This window comes from Miscanthus floridulus, chromosome 1 (assembly GCF_019320115.1).
Source record: "Miscanthus floridulus cultivar M001 chromosome 1, ASM1932011v1, whole genome shotgun sequence".
Classification (NCBI taxonomy): domain Eukaryota; kingdom Viridiplantae; phylum Streptophyta; class Magnoliopsida; order Poales; family Poaceae; genus Miscanthus; species Miscanthus floridulus.
Genome location: NC_089580.1, coordinates 38796656 through 38812675, shown reverse-complemented (window position 1 = coordinate 38812675; position 16020 = coordinate 38796656). Strand labels below are relative to the sequence as shown.

Genomic DNA, 16020 nt, shown 5'->3' with positions numbered 1-16020 from the left:
CACGGACAGCGACGGGTGGAGTAGAGGTTGCACGGACGTCGATGCAGTGCGGTCGGGCGTAGCAGTGACGATGGCGAGGATCAGCGGAGCTTCCCGTCGCTGGCTGCGCGCCCTCTTAGATCGGTCTAGGGTTTTGTCGGTGGGTTTGCGGCTCACGGCGAACCTCGTACTTTGAGCCGTCGGCCCCCACCTCTCTATATAGCGCAGTGCGACGGGGGCCCACCAACCATGTAGGGTTGGGCGCCCCCGATCAGGGCGCAAGACCAAGGCCCAATAGGCCGTTGGGCTTATTGGTCATGAGATCAATCTAACAGCCTTCCTTCCCGGTGACCCACGATCGTCGACGGTGGCTGGGGCAAGTGCGCGGAGACGATACAACGCTATACGTCGCCCGCTCGCTTGAGGTAAACGCTGACACCTACCTGATACCTCGACCCTATGCACCTCTTCGTTTCGCCGTTGAGCAGACTCTCTGATCATATGAAGCAGACTCTTCGATCCAACTATTGAGGCCGTGTTTGGATGACCATATACCACTCCAATCCATGTTATGGGAGCGGTTCTCACAAATGGATTGTACGTGTATCAAACAAGCCCTTAGAGCAACTCTAACAGACTAGATAAAATTAGATGCTAAATTATAAGATTTAGCCAATAATTTTTTTATTATGGTTTATGTAAAATAGAAAGCCCATAAAGTTTTACAACAGTCTAACTAAATTTTTTCTTGTCCATTCCTTGTCCATATTTAAAATGGCCACAGATAGCAAGTAGGACTCGCTAGGCAAATGTGGGCAACAAGAATGGTGGGGTACCCTAGTAAAATAAAAAACAATATCTACAAGCTGTTGAAATGTTTTTTTTAACATAATAGTTATGAATGGCTTCATGAATACATTTATCAAGTCTGTTGGAGTTGCTCTTATAGCATTTCCAAGAGATTTTGTAAAATAAATCTCCAAAAACCAGGATTTAGAGCATCTTAAAAAAAAGATATCTCCACAACAAGTGTTTGAAATTTTGCCTATCTATCAGTCATCTTCAACCTCTAGCTCCACCAGCCTCCTCCTCGCGCCCATCCCGCCTGCCTCGCCGGCGGCCACGGAGCTCTGGTGCAACCATAGCGTGCCTGCGGCGGCCGCCTTCTTCCCCTCACCCCTCCTTCCGTGGCGAGCTCCAGCGATAGAGCTTCCCTGCCCTGCCCTGCCCTGGCCCGACCGCCTCCACCACCGTCAGGCCCCTAACCACTCTCCAACCATCCCCACCCTCCTGACCGACCTTTCTCCCTCCAAACCTTTCCTTCTAAGCTCACCGAAGTTGGGGGATATGAGAGGAAGAGCTCGCTGGAACCCTAGTTTGGAGATCCAAGAGGAGGAGACCTACCTCGTTGGATCTACTATAGCTGCCGCCGGATCCGCCATGGCTGGCACGAGTGGGGGGAGGAGCTCGCCAGGCACGGCCACGGCCATCGGGAGGAGGTCGCTGGAGGGAAGTCGCCGCGGAGAGAGAGAGGGAGAGAGAGTGGAAGAAGGGGAGGTCGGGCACGGTCGACTGATCGGAAAGCGGAATATAAGGAGACTGTGAACGGGCATTTCTGAAAAAATACTGGCTCTCAAAAAAAAAACTTAGGCACCACGACAGCCTCTCTATATTCGAATGTCTCTCCATATTTGAATGGACCACACAATAAAAATTTCTCTCTTTTGCTCGCACCATCTGGTGCCTCCCCACGGGAAGACTGAACGCACGTTGACAAGAAAATGACAAAATCACATTCTGCAATACTGCGGCGAGGTTAATTAACCTTTGTACCAGAGAGCTCATGACTGTGAACACAATCAGACCGGCAATCGCAAAGCTGTAGAAGGGAACACATTATTCGAAACCGCTGTCAAAATCACGCACACATGTATCGATCTGCATGTGTTTTACAAACAACATTTAGAATCAGAAGACACAGGCATCTTGACGCGATCGGTGCACTTGGTGGTCATGGTGGGCGGGCAGTGGATGAGCTCCTTCTCCCAGTCCACGCACTTGCTGGGCATGATGTTGCTCCAGGTTGGAGCAGGTGCCATACTTCTTCTACTCGTAGCTCTAGAACTCGAAGTTGCGCTTGCTCTTGCACGACAGCGTCGGCCAGCTCTGGTGCAGCGATGCCACCAGGTCCGAGATCTCCCACAAGCTCAGCCAGTTGCGGGTGTTGCAGTACTCCGGCCATCACTTGCCCCGGTGCCCCACGATGGAGAGAAAGGCGTTGTCGCGCACTGCACGGGCGAGACCCTGGCGCGGCCACGACACTTGCCGTAGATGGGCCACAGTCAGTGGATGCCCCAGTCCGCCGCCGGCTTGCCCGTGTCCGGGATGGGCATGTGCGCGAAGGGGAGGAGCGCGGCAGAGAGGTGCGTAGCAGATGGGACGCGCGCGCGGGAAGGGAGCAGCGAACGGGATGGCGAGTGACGGCACTAGCCTTTCTTCCGAGCGGAACTTGCGGGCTGAAGAAGACGATAAAGGGGCTGTTGGAGATGTTTATGTTCCTCACTCAATAGCAATATGTGTCAAATATTTATCTAGACAAATATGTCCTAGTTGGGTGATTTGGGCCACTTGACAAAAGTGTCAAATATTTATCTAGACAAATATGTCCTGCGTAACCACCTTCGATTCAAAGATCAAAGAACACATTCAATTCTCTCTCTCAACCGGATGTCACGGAGTGATATAGAACGGAGATGCTTTATGTATATTGTTATAAAAAAAATCCAAAAGCCTATATTTCTGAGCAGTTCTATTGTTGTTTACAATAAACCAGCGTTACTCTGAGCAATTCTTTCTAGAAAGACTTTTACGTACTCCAACTGAAAACTGTTGACGGCCAAAAATGACCCAGAACGTGAAACTGACTTCTGGACAATGCTCCTAGTGATGACACGATCATAGAAGTATATTTGGCCATTGAAGTACACAAGGGAAAGAGGAAGGAGGCGGTGCCCCTCTGTCAAACCGGTCTGGCCGACTCCCCAAACCGGCCTGACCGGTTCTGCTGCACCACGCCGTGGCCACCCTTCTATGTCGTATAACCGCATAATCTAATGTCTCCCAGGAGTGATTGTCTTTCATTAGACATTAAGTATTCAAGGGAGGATGCTAAATTACGCAGTTTCGTCGAGCACACCCCAAGAGAGAACCCGAAAATCCACATTTTTCCATCAGGATCACAAATGAGAGAATAAAACTTACACATTTTTAAGTCATTTCTTACATTACTTTCATACAACATCAGAGTATAATATTTATTGTTTATAACAGCGAAATATAATCATGTTATCAGAGTTTCAACGGAAACAAAATCATTTAATGGCAATTTAAACATTACATGATGATCCATTATATACATTATAATAGGTTATAATTTTTTTATTGTAAAATATTTTGGGTGAAATTTTCAAATAAACTCTATATCCACAACGTTAAGGAAATCCTCGCTGAGCCCATCAGGAGATTTCCACACACAAGTGTCAGCTCTAGCATCCACCTGTCACCTGCAACAGGGTAGAATAAACCCTGAGTACTCAATTGTACTCCGCAAGACTTACCTGTCAGGAGGAAAGAAAGAACTCTAAGGATATGCAAGACTATCTAGCTTGTGGGTTTATTGCATCCGCAGGAGACATTACTAAGTGTGTATCCTTATATTCAATTTTATTAGCAGTCATCATTAGTTCATTAACTAACTATTCTATGTAAGCACATGTGCTACTTTTAAGCAGGTGGTAAGCAATCAGAACTATTTTACCATCTTTCATATTTCAGTTCTTACTATGGTGCTAGATCGTATACAAGTCGTACCGTATTATACGGCGATTCATGAACCAATATATCCCAGCTGGGTACCCCGAAACACACGCCCCGCTTGTACCCCAGGCACAAGCAAGACCAACCCACCACTCTCCTGTCAAGGGGTCTAGGTCCCCGTCCAAACTTAGACTCCAAGTCCCCACACCTGAGTTCTGGCCTTAGTGTGGTGCTTAGACCTCCACCATCCCCGCCTCCAATCAGTCGGTCCGAAAAGAGCCGGAACCTACGATAAAGAGAGCAACGAGCTTTCCCGCTCCCATAAGCAAGTATGTGCTCAGGATAATAAGTCTGTGATCTGACTAGAATCCAATGCAACAGCCGATCCTTAATCGACACAAGCGGAACATATGCAACCCGAGCCTCGCTCGAATTCCTAACCAAGTCCAGATCCAAAGTACCATTCCACCCGGTCTTCAATTATCATTCATATATATTCTATGTGATAGTAATATGATGACAACAATAATATCTTTTCTATCTCTCGCGAGTGACAGGCAATCACTCGACTTCTACCGGAGTCCTGTAACATAGCAATCTATACGATCCTGTCATACTAGTAGAACTCATAGGATATATATATATATATATATATATATATATATATATATATATATATATATATATATATATATATATATATATATATAGGGAGAGGCTATTCAGTAGCCGGCTATAGAATAAGTTATTCTGTAGCCACCTCCATTTACCATAATTTTATATACTAATTTACCGTAATGTCAATACATATTTACGATAGTTGGGTTACTATAACACACGGGGGATATTTACCATAACGTTATATTAAACCACTTAGTAAGGAGTTACTATAATCTCGTAAATTAATATAGTAATTATCGTAACTCAAAGTGGCTACAGAATAAGTTATTTTGTAGCCAGCTACAGGATAGTAGTTCTATATATATATACAAGTGGTTTTCATTCAACTCTTTAAAACTTAATGCACAAGCATAAGATAAAGTGCAGAATAATAGCGGTTATGCACCGGGGTTTACCTGGGTAAAATATAACCAAATTAGTTGTTCATCATGGTGGCATGATCATCACGTCACCATCTGCTTCTGCTACTCTAGATGTCTTCGCGATCTATCGTTGTTCCTATTATGATATACGCGGATGCAACGTAGAAACGTAAATGATCAACGACAACCGCAACTTTAAAATACGATTACGTCTCGCTAGCTAACGAGCTAGCTCTAATGACTAACATACTAAGCCATGTATCCACGTGGTCAAGTGAGGCTCGTTTCTAGAAAATGTTTTCGTTTTACAAACCTCGAATTATTTTTGACATTTGATTGATTAAATATATATTTTTGAACTAGGGTTCATTTAGCTACCTTAGCAAACTAATTATTATAGAGCTACAAAAATTACAGTGAACACTTAATATTGTTAGGAATCTACTGTAAAAATTTCAGGACCAGTACTACTACCAATTCATCACAATAATTCCTACAAGTTCATGTTTTACCCATTTTAAGTGCGTCAAATTAATTAGTCTACTCTTGAAAATTCTATGAAACTAAGTGAACAAAATACATTAGCAGATAGGTCATGATTTTAGGAACCTAACAAAATTAGTTTCATAATTTTTGGATGCCTACATGATTTTATATTAATTACCAAAGTTCAGCTCAGAATTAAAATGAAAAGATATTTCTATTCTCTACGAAAAAGCTAAACTGATTTTGGCCCAACGCGGCCCACACAACGCAACACGAGTGAGCGCGCGGTGGCCCACTGGCGCGGCCCACGCGAGGCCGACCTGCAACGCGAGGTGGCCCGCGGCGGGGAATCCCGCGCGCGCTGGCACATTAGCAAAAACGCCCCTGGACTTTGAGCAAAACAACCCACAGTCCACGTTATTATTTCTATAGACAATGACTTTACAGTAGAACCCTCGAATCTTTCTCCTCTTTACAACGGCAAGGCCCCCGGCCTTCCCCGCACGCTCCGGCACGGCGAGCGGTGGCACTAGCGCTTGCGCCGATCATACGGGACCCACGCTGACCTATTTACGAGGCCGACGCTCACCTAGGGTTTGACGCGAGACGATGGGCGGCGGTTGACGAGTCGGGATGCCGTAGAAGGACCTCTCCATGACGGCAGGCACACTGCGGCAATGGCGAAGGCGTTCTGGTGAGCCGCAGCAACAATCAAGGCAGTAGGGTAGCGGGTGAGCAATGACAACTCACCAGTGACCTTACCAAGAAGTCGGCTCGGCCAGAGACGACCCAAGCGAGGCTGGCCACGTGCGCGCTGAGAGGTGAATGGTGGACCACAAAGGCACGGCCGCGTCAACGGCGAGGAGGCGGCACTAGAGCTGCGACTAGCGTGCGCACGACGAAGAGAGAGCCAAGGCTAGCTAGTGGTGCAGCAGAATTGGTGTGTGATGAAGTGGTGGAGGCTGGCCACGGCGCGGACGGTGATGGGCCTTAATGGCACGGCGGCGGGCAAAGCTCCAAAATTGGAGCTCGGCGTGACGCGAGTCAAGGCGAGGTGGGGTCGGCTGGAGAGGGGGCGTGAAGGCGGAGACACGAGCATGAGGAATTAATGAGAGGTGCTCACTCTCTGACTCGCCGTGACGTGACTCAGCGGCGGCGGAAACCAGAGAGAGAAGAGAGAAAGAGAGAAATGGAGCGCGGCAGTGGGCTCGGCTCGTCCTTGCCTTGGCGGGACGCGAGCGGCGAGCTCAGGAGGCCTACGCACCGGCGCTACGAACAACGTGTGCCCACGTCCGATCGGCGTGGCCCGGGCGCCACAGTGCCATAAATGGCATGGCGACGGCGGCTTGCCCACGTGCGCATGGCAGAGACGACGCGCATAGGGTCAACAGCGCAGAGATGCAGCGGACCGGCGCGAACACAGCGACAATGCGACGGCAGCGTCGCGACGGGGCAGGTGGCGGCGGCGGCGGCTCCGCGCGGCGGGCCTGAGACAGCCGAGCCATGGCCAAGCCAGAGGCGGCCATGGCCGGCCGCGCGTGGCAGCGCGCGCACACGCACACGCACACGCACACGTGACCAACGCGGCAACGCCGAGCGCCCGAGCACGGTGATCGTGGCTACACGACCAACCAGTCCGAAACCGGTAACGCGCATGAATTTTAAAGTGCTCAACACGACCAAATGGTTGCTCCTAAACCTAAACCGTCTTCACCATGCTCAAGATGGCACATGACACTACCAAATCGAGCTATTACACTACACGACCCTTTAATCCAATCTCTCACAATAAATTGCTAAACATAGCAATGTCTAGCTGTTGGCAGACTTGAAAATTTCTAAGTTTTTGAGCTGAATTTGATTTCCATTTGCGATTTCTACGCCAGTGGAAATATTAGCTAGTAATATTATTTTTTGACCGCAAGTATTTCACTGTCATCTACAAGGTTTGTACTTCCAACTTTATTAAGGTGACACGTATATGTTCTATATCATTTTTATTTAATAAAAATTGGATTTAAACCCTAAGTGATATAACATGACTATCGAATCAACCTTCGTTTCGCATTTTAGTTGATCATTTCGAGTTACAAAATTTGAGCTACACACTTTATCACATGCATTAACACATAAACATGATGCTCATGATATGTTTTAGTAAATGATTTACGGTGTAACACTAGCCCCGAGGAAACCGGCCTAATTGGTTTGACACCAGGCCAGGTTGGGTCTGCTGTTGCTACTCGGCCGGCGGACCTCCCCGAGCCCGATAAAACCGGTTCCTAGCTAGGCCGTTTTTTCCTGCCGAGTCCAAACCGATTACTTTCCAAATTGATTTTTGGATCTATTTTCACGTAGGAAACATGTAGAATACGATTTGGACTTGTTTCCTACTAAAAAGACCACCCCCTATATATATATCAGAGGATCACAGCCGATTGATGGATCCAACACTCAGTCGTCATTTTCACATATTACCCTATTTTCCAGTATCTTACTGTTTATTGCATCTCTCCGCGAGATTCAACGGCGTTCTAGGTGATCTTGCCGATCCTAGAACAACCTCTAGCATGCATCTCCCTAACAAGTCCTTCTGGGAGGTGTTCCCGAGTTTTTGCGGCGAAGAACGAGCTCTAAATCGGCATCAATCTCTAGATCGGTTTCGCTGATTCTAGAATCGTTTGCTACATGTGATAGGTTGTTTGCAACCTTCGGACGTGCTATCCCTCGCTGGTGTGTGATCTGGGATCAATTCGGCGTCAACAAAAAACCAGTTGTGGACGATTTAGTCTAAGAAATATCATATATATATAGTTGCAGTTTGTACTATTCTAAAATATTTTTGTGAACCAGGTAAAGAAGTTTAGATGGTTGGTTAATAAGCATCAGTCTATCCCCATACAAATGCCCAAGAAATTGACTGTTACTGGTGGAAAAGAAAACTTGTCGCTTATGTCTACAGTATGACTGATTAAGCCAGCTTCCATGTTCCCAAGTCTCTAGATTGTTACTCCCTCCGTTCTAAATTATAGTTCGTTTGACTTTTTTTTATCCCAAGTTTGACCACTCGTTTTATTCAAAAAATTTGTGCAAATATAGTCAAATTTAAATCATTCTTGAAGAACTTTTATTAATAAAGCAAGCCACATCAAAAGAAGTGATATTTTGCACAATTTTTGGAATAAGACGAGTGGTCAAATTTGGGGTTAAAAAAATAAAACGAACTATAATTTAGAACGGATTTAGTACTTGATTACTTGGAGGACAGTACAGTAGCCATTATTTCCCCGCAGCACATCTTTCCCAGCGATCCAAGTCCAATGTGCAGTCTTATTTGCTACGGGGTATATACAGCATACTAATCAAGAATCATGCAGGGTCCACGAAAAGAAGCATGGTCTTTTCATTGGAGAGCTTCCACATACATGCCGTCATGGAAGAGTGAGAAGGATCAGAGGCATGTCTGAGTCTGTTGTTTCTTCTGTGGTTGTCAGCCTCAGTAATCTTGCCTCCCAGGAGACCACTTTCCTTTGTGGAGTTCCTGATGAGGTGGGCTTCTTGAAGGAAGAGCTGTCTCGCTTGCAGTGCTTCCTGAAAAATGCTGATGAGAAAACAAGGGCAGGAAATGCAAGCGCCATAAACTTGGTACGACAAATCAGAGATGCAGCATATGAAGCAGAAAACATCATAGAAGTTGCTGGGTACATTGAGAAGCGCAAGAGGCTTAAAAGGGGTTTTGGGGGTTTCATCTCAAGGTACGCTTGCTTTCCCAGAGACCTGGTAACTTTTCATAAGGTCGGTGTTGATATTAATCGAGTAAGAACGAAGATTCAAGAGATTACGACCAGTGCAAGCAGACTTGGCATTCTTAATATTGGTGGTAATACAGCGACAAAACCATGTAGTGCTGTAACAAATGCACTGTCTAAACCATTTCTTGATGATGATGCCATCATTGGGTTTCAGGATGACCTCAACGAAATTGAGGGAAAATTGAAAAATATGGTTAACAAACAGCTTACTGTCATCTCCATCGTTGCAATTGGTGGGGCAGGAAAGACCACCCTAGCAAGGAAAATATATAGTTCAGCGGAAGTTAATGGGTATTTTAATGCATTTGCATTTACTTCAATTTCACAGAGCTTTGATGTGCTCCACACATTTAGGGACATTGCAGAGCAAGCTATGGGGATCAAAAGGCAAAGCAAAAAACTCTTGAACAATGAAACAGTAGATGAGTTGGACAAAATGGGAATAGAAGAAATAACGCAAAAGTTGCATGATTTTCTTAAGGAAAGAAGATATTTAATTGTACTTGATGATGTTTGGACGACAGATACATGGGACGTAATGAAGAAATCTTTTCCTGATACACATAATGGAAGTAGAGTGTTACTAACAACTCGTAATCTTCAAGCTGCTAAGCAAGCCGACAAAATGACTTTTATTCATGAACTTAGGCATCTAAATGAGGAGGAAAGTTGGCAACTTTTCAGTCAAAAGGCATTTCCATCATATGAGACTATTGATACTGCCCAACGCCTAGAGTTTGAAACTTTGGGTAAGAATCTTGTAAAGAAATGTTATGGGTTGCCCCTTGCTCTTGTTGTTCTTGGAGCGCACCTATCCAAGAATCTTCACCTTGATATGTGGGTGAAAATGGACAGTTACTTGGATTGGGAGGTTACAGACAAATGGGAAATTATGCAGCACATAATAGCTCGAAGTTATGATGACATGCTAGATCATCACTTGAAGTCTTGTTTTCTTTATACAGCGTGCTTACCCGAGGATAACAGGATTGTGGATTATGCTCTTACAGAATCATGGGTTTCGGAAGGTCTTATTCCTCAGACAACCAGATACTCATTGGAAGAAACCGCACGGAATTCTTTGGAGGAATTAGCTCAAAGATCAATGGTGCAGTTTATTAATAGGAGTACTGCTAATGGGTGGATTCATGCCATTGAAGTCCATGATATACTTCAGGACTGGGCTGTCCGGAAAGCACAGAAAGAAGGATTTTTCGTTGTGTGCAAAACTCAGGGGGGATCTGCGTGCATCTTCATCAGATACAGTGACATTTTATCGCACTGCACTCCAGGACACCTTCTATGATAGGATTGACCAACCCACACAGAACATGCGAACTATATTCGGCTTCAAGTTGTCTTCCATTACCCTAAGGAAATTTAGGTTCATGAGGGTTCTTTACTTGAGCAACTCAAATTTGGAGCATTTTCGTAATGAAGTGAGCCACTTGATTCATTTGAGATATATCACATTCCAAGATTGTTACAATGTATTGCTCCCATTTTCTATAGGGCAGCTTCTCAACCTGCAATCTGTTAACTCGATCAACACAGATCTGCCCTTTATTCCTACTTCTTTGTGGAATATAGCTACACTGAGGCATGCCCGGTTCTGGCCTGTTAAAGAATGGTCCCCTGTGAAAACAAAGAAACAAAAGGAGTTGCAAACCTTAAGCATTAGTGTGCCACATGCTGGCAAGGTTCAGAAGTATATTTGGAGTCATACACAAAAATCGCTCATGGACATGACCCAGCTGACGTCTTTGATGTTATTTGGGGATAACATCCCTGTGGATATCCTTACCAATTTATCAGGCCATCAAAACCTTGTTAAACTTTATCTGGGATGGTTATCGGGTCAAAATGAGTTCCTGCGAATCAACTTGTTCCCACCGAACCTTCGCACTCTTGTTTTACGTATTCGTTCTCCTTTACAAGAAGATGTGCTCCTGATCCTCGCAAAGCTTCGGAGCCTTGGGCAGCTATTTTTGGCGATTCCAGAGTATGAAGGCCCAAGCTTGGCCAGCCCTCCTGGTGGGTTCCGGCAGTTGCAACGCTTGGTGCTTGCTTCCATTTCTGTCGAGAAATTGAGGTTCGAGGCTGGCACAATGCCGAACCTCACCAACTTGAGTTTTTATAAATGCAAACGTATGGCGAGCCTTCCAGTTCCAGATGGACTGCTGAATTTACCATCCGTAACGGAGCTGATCCTGGAAGGAATGGAAAACAAGCTGATCAAGGAAAATTGTGAAGAACTGGAGAAGAAAGGTTGCAAGCTCATCATAAATGACAACTAGATCCAAGAGTAGACCTTTCGACGCATCCAGTAAGTCTCTGAGCTTGTTCGATTTGTTGGCATTTCTTTTCTATATATATACCATATTCGAAAGAGGAAACCTGTATTTATAATGTTGTATACTGAGTACTCTTTCCATCCAAGAGAATGCTACCCATTCTAAGAGAGATAAGTGCGGAGGTAAAAGTAGCACCTCTGTTTAGGTCCTGTTTCGATCCCTTCTAGCCAACTATTAGCTGTGTCCATGCACCATTATAAAAAATGATGGGTGCTGAGGCAACATAAAAATGGAAAACCAGTTATTAGGATCATAATTTCACCTTGTATAAGCTCTCATGGTTTAAATCCACATGCTCATAAGTCATAAGGCAGGCGCACTCCTCCTATTTGTTTTATACTCCCTCTGTCCTTAAATAATTGTCGTTTTTGCTTTTCGAAAAATAACTTTGACTAATTTTATATAACAAAATATTAAAATTCATGGTACATAACTAATATCATTAAATAGATCGTTAAATCTATTTTTATAATAAACTTTTTAGAGATACAAATGTTGCATGCATTTTCAATAAATTTAGTCAAACTTACGGCACAGAGACAAAAAAAAAACGATAGTTATTTAGGGACGAAAGGAGTATCTTAGTTGGATCCAAACGGTTATCCCATGTATTGTACCGTTTGGATACATGCACATCATTAGCGCATGTTTGAGATTTTTTTTTAAAACATAGCAAAAGCTTTGCCTCTCAATTAAAGAAAAAAGAGTGTAAGTACAGCTAGAAGGCTATTAGACTGTCTCCAACAAGGAACCCATATGGGCACCCAAACCCAAAATGGGTAGCAAGAGATACAAAATCAGCTTCCAACAGAGTACCTATACGGGAGACCTATTTTGGGTTGTCTGAGAGGCACAATCCAAATATGGACATTCTCTCTCCTGAAAACCCATTTGCAGAAAGAATTCTCTTTTGGGTCTTGTTGTTGGAGAAGATGCCGAATATGTATTGAAACTTTTGCCGATAGCGCTACCCAAAAAACGAATAAATCTTGTATTTTAGATGTTGTTGTTGGAGATAGCATTAGGGCGCACACAGAAGAACAATCTCAAGCACCCATTGGGTGGAGCCCAAGCAAGATAAGACTAAGTGAAATTTATGAACACACTCCCTCCAAGGTCAATGGCCTCTTTTGCTCTGGAGGCTACCCGCTGCGCAAGAGCATGTTTGAGATTGCTTCGCTTCATCTTTTCTGACTCTTTTCTCAACTTCACATTTTTCAACCACACGTTCTTAGCTTCTCAGCTCTCAAGGGGGTGACTCTCTTTATTAGGGCGCACGTGAGCATCCGACCACATGAATATCTCTCCCTTACTGTTTATCTTCTCCAACTACCGCCTCCTCTTCTTCTTCGATAAACCCTGCCAGCCAGCCCCCACTTCCGTCGCTCCATCCCCACCCACCCCTAAATTCAGTTGGAGAAGAAAATATTGTCACCTCTCCGCCCCCGCCATAGACACCGCCCATTTCGGTTATCTTCTTTGCCCATTTGGTGGCACCGCCGCTACCTTGCTCACCGCCCCTCAATCCGCCACCACCATCGGGCTGGCCATCGTTGCCGAGCCCTTCTCTTTCTAAGCTCGCCGACCATGGAGGGCTCCCCAAAAATCCAAACCTTAACCCTAAATCCTACCGGCGCAGCTGCCACCTCCACCCCGTGGCCCGCGGCAGCCTTGCCACCGGCCGTCCCCGCCCCTTCTGTTTTTTGCCCGCATGCTCACCCATGCGTGGAAAACGAGCGCCGCTTTGCCAGTACTGAGGCCACCAGTTTTTTTAGAAAATGGAAAAAGTTCCGCTCAGGCCGCCTAGTCATGGATACGATCAATCTGCATAGCATTTTTGCTAATTGTGGCACAATCGTTTCATGCTATCTTATATAACTTCCACTTTGGACAAATTCCATTTGATGTTTTGGCTGAACTGTTTATAAAAAAAAAACTAATTCATTCGTTTTGCATTTCAGATGTGTATGTTTCTATTTCAGAAGTATAATTATGTGACAAGGTGACATTTTTTCGAACAAGAAAATAGGCAGATGCCCTTTTCATTGTTCTCATAAAAGTTGCTTGTGATAAGGCTAGCAGAAATGAGGAATTGTTGTGGCATCTAAGTTGGTGAACTATTGGAGAAAAAGCACGTCTCAGACCCGGCTTGGATTCATAGAACTGACAACTAGTTGACTAAAGTCCCTAAGCATCCAAACAGGTGGACTAATTAATGGTTCACTGGTCATGGACTAGTTGTTAGTTTACTAGTCTACTTATGGAGCTAATAGAACTAGTTGTTAGCCCTAGTCCATTCAAACATGCCCTCAATGTCTCGAGTCATGGAGAAATGCTTGGAGCTAGAATTATATGTGTTGGTACAATTGCATTCATAGTTGATTTGGTTGAAACTTCTGGTTATCTATCTACGGACAATGTTATTTGTATTAAAATGATCGACTTTCTTATAGAAGGACATGGTTAATTAGGAGCCAATAAAGATGGGATTTTTTTTTATCAAAATGTGTATTTGTTTATTTTGTAACTAAACTAGGTTTATACCATGCGTGCAATGGGAAACAATATGACCATGATAATTTAAGTTTGTATATGTGTTGAACCATAAAAAATAATGTCATGAGTTTTTCGTTGCATTCTATTTGTCTACAGAAGAAGCTAACAAATTCGAGAGGCCTTCGTACCCATAGACCTAATCCTGGAAGGCTTGATAGTCCTAGAAAGGTGAGATGGGAGTTCCATTTTTAATAAAGAAAAAGAAAGAAGAATATAATCTCATTCATATGTTTATGCTAACAGAAAAACGGATCCAATACACATACATAAGGCATCAGTTGTTCTTACAACGATATTTGAGCATAGAACTCGATACCCGAAAGCCGAACCTAAATTACCCGATCGGAATGCTCCGGGGAGGATGTCCGTCCCTCCGGACGGACCATACAACCATGGACCACGCAAAATATCTCGGCCCACTCACGGAACAAGGCAACAGGCTTATGGGCTTTCCTGTCCGCTCGAGAACGTTCGGGATACAAGATAAAGGCTCAGTCGCCCCTCGCCTGCAGGTACCGTACGCACTTCGCAAGCTTCGTCTATCGCCCCTTTCTCCCCATCTCTGTCTGCCAAGATTTTTCGCTCGTGTGCCACCATCTCGTGCCACGGCCCCATCCACCTCGCGTGTCGTGGAAGAGGAGGCAGGGCCACGGGGGAGGCCTGTACTTGCGCCTGGGGAGAGGCCTAGGGAGGCCTACGCCTGCACCTACGTCCCATCTGCCTCGCTCGCCGGTAGGAAGGGGATGAGTCCCGCGCCTGCTCCTGGATATATGTTGGGCCGTTACTCTCAACATCCCCCGACCGAGCTTGCTGTCTACCACGGTTCCCCACCAGGTAGGCCGTTGTTGTTGTGCTACACCGTGTTTGTTTTAGGCGTTTCAGACTTATGTTTCAATTGTCTTGTCTGGATGTTGCAAAAATGGATTTCTGATGTTGCATATGTTGCAATGATAATATACGCATATTGCAAGCGTATATTTTCAAGTGTTTCAGGTGTTTTAGACGTGTGTTTCAAGTATTTCTTCTAGATGTTGCATATGTTGCTATGGCTATACACGCATGTTTCAAGTGTATGTTTTTAAGTGTTTCAGATGTTTTCAGACTCATGTTGCAATTATTTCATATGGCTGTTGTAAAAAGTGGATTTGGATGTTGCATATGTTGCTATGGTTGTGCATGCATGTTTCAAATGTTTCATTTGTTTTAGACGTATGTTACAAATGTTTTATCTATATATTTTAAAAGTAGATCGGGTGTTGCACATGTTGCAATAGACGCTGGTGGCTGATGGATAGCAGCCTGCTGCAACTGCTGGTGCGCCGCCGTAGTTCACGTGCGGGTGCCTGAAGCCGGCAGACACCTCCGCGGTGTGCATCCGTGGGCGGGGCAGTTGACTTGGGAGTTGGGACCCACATGGTTTTCCCTTGCGGGTGTGAGATGGGCGCAGGGGTGCGGTTCTGGACGCAGGTGCACAATACGGGCGGGCATAGGGCGCGGGATGTGGGGCGGGAGCGGGATACTGGAGCTACGTCCGAACACGCCCTATGGTCGTCTGAGCGCTAGCCTCCCGTTACCCGATCACTAATCTCTTTTGTTTTCCATGTTCTTTTTCGTTAAAACATGCTTTCCGACATGAGGAACGCGGCGGCTGGTGCGTGACAGGCGTGGATGTGTGATCTGACGGCTCAAGATGCTTGCTCGGCTCTACGGTCCAGCAGCAGAGAGCGCCAGGGTCGTCGTGCGGCCGTGCCCGTGCGCACCGGATGGGGTTTGGACCGGGCCTCTTAACAATTTGGGTTGAATCCCTCTAGGCCAAGATTTTGGATGCTGCTACGTCAAAAGGAAAAAGTCTATTTTACCTCCCTAAATTATCCTCGAAGTTTAGTTTTCCTCCCTGAACTCAAAAACCGGGTAAATCACATCCCTTAACTTTTAAAACCGTTCATTTTATCTCCCTAACCCTGTTATAGGTGG

At 45.2% G+C, this 16020-nt stretch overlaps 2 protein-coding genes across 2 annotated transcripts; both read left to right on the top strand.

The window, feature by feature from the left end:
• The first annotated feature begins 312 nt into the window (after positions 1-312).
• On the top strand, positions 313-11563 carry LOC136479799 (putative disease resistance protein At1g50180). Its single transcript, XM_066477546.1, has 2 exons — positions 313-404; positions 8702-11563. The coding sequence occupies exon 2, from the start codon at positions 8784-8786 to the stop codon at positions 10440-10442; it is 1659 nt and encodes a 552-aa protein (XP_066333643.1). The 5' UTR covers positions 313-404; positions 8702-8783; the 3' UTR covers positions 10443-11563.
• LOC136455030 (probable disease resistance protein At1g58390) lies at positions 10468-11433 on the top strand. Its single transcript, XM_066455226.1, has one exon. It carries the CDS (start codon positions 10468-10470, stop codon positions 11431-11433), a length of 966 nt encoding a protein of 321 aa, XP_066311323.1.
• Positions 11564-16020: the final 4457 nt, after the last annotated feature.

Excerpts from the sequence above, each read along its gene's own strand:
- LOC136479799 (XM_066477546.1), top strand. The coding sequence starts at position 8,784 with ATGTCTGAGTCTGTTGTTTCTTCTGTGGTTGTCAGCCTCAGTAATCTT.
- LOC136455030 (XM_066455226.1), top strand. The coding sequence starts at position 10,468 with ATGCGAACTATATTCGGCTTCAAGTTGTCTTCCATTACCCTAAGGAAA.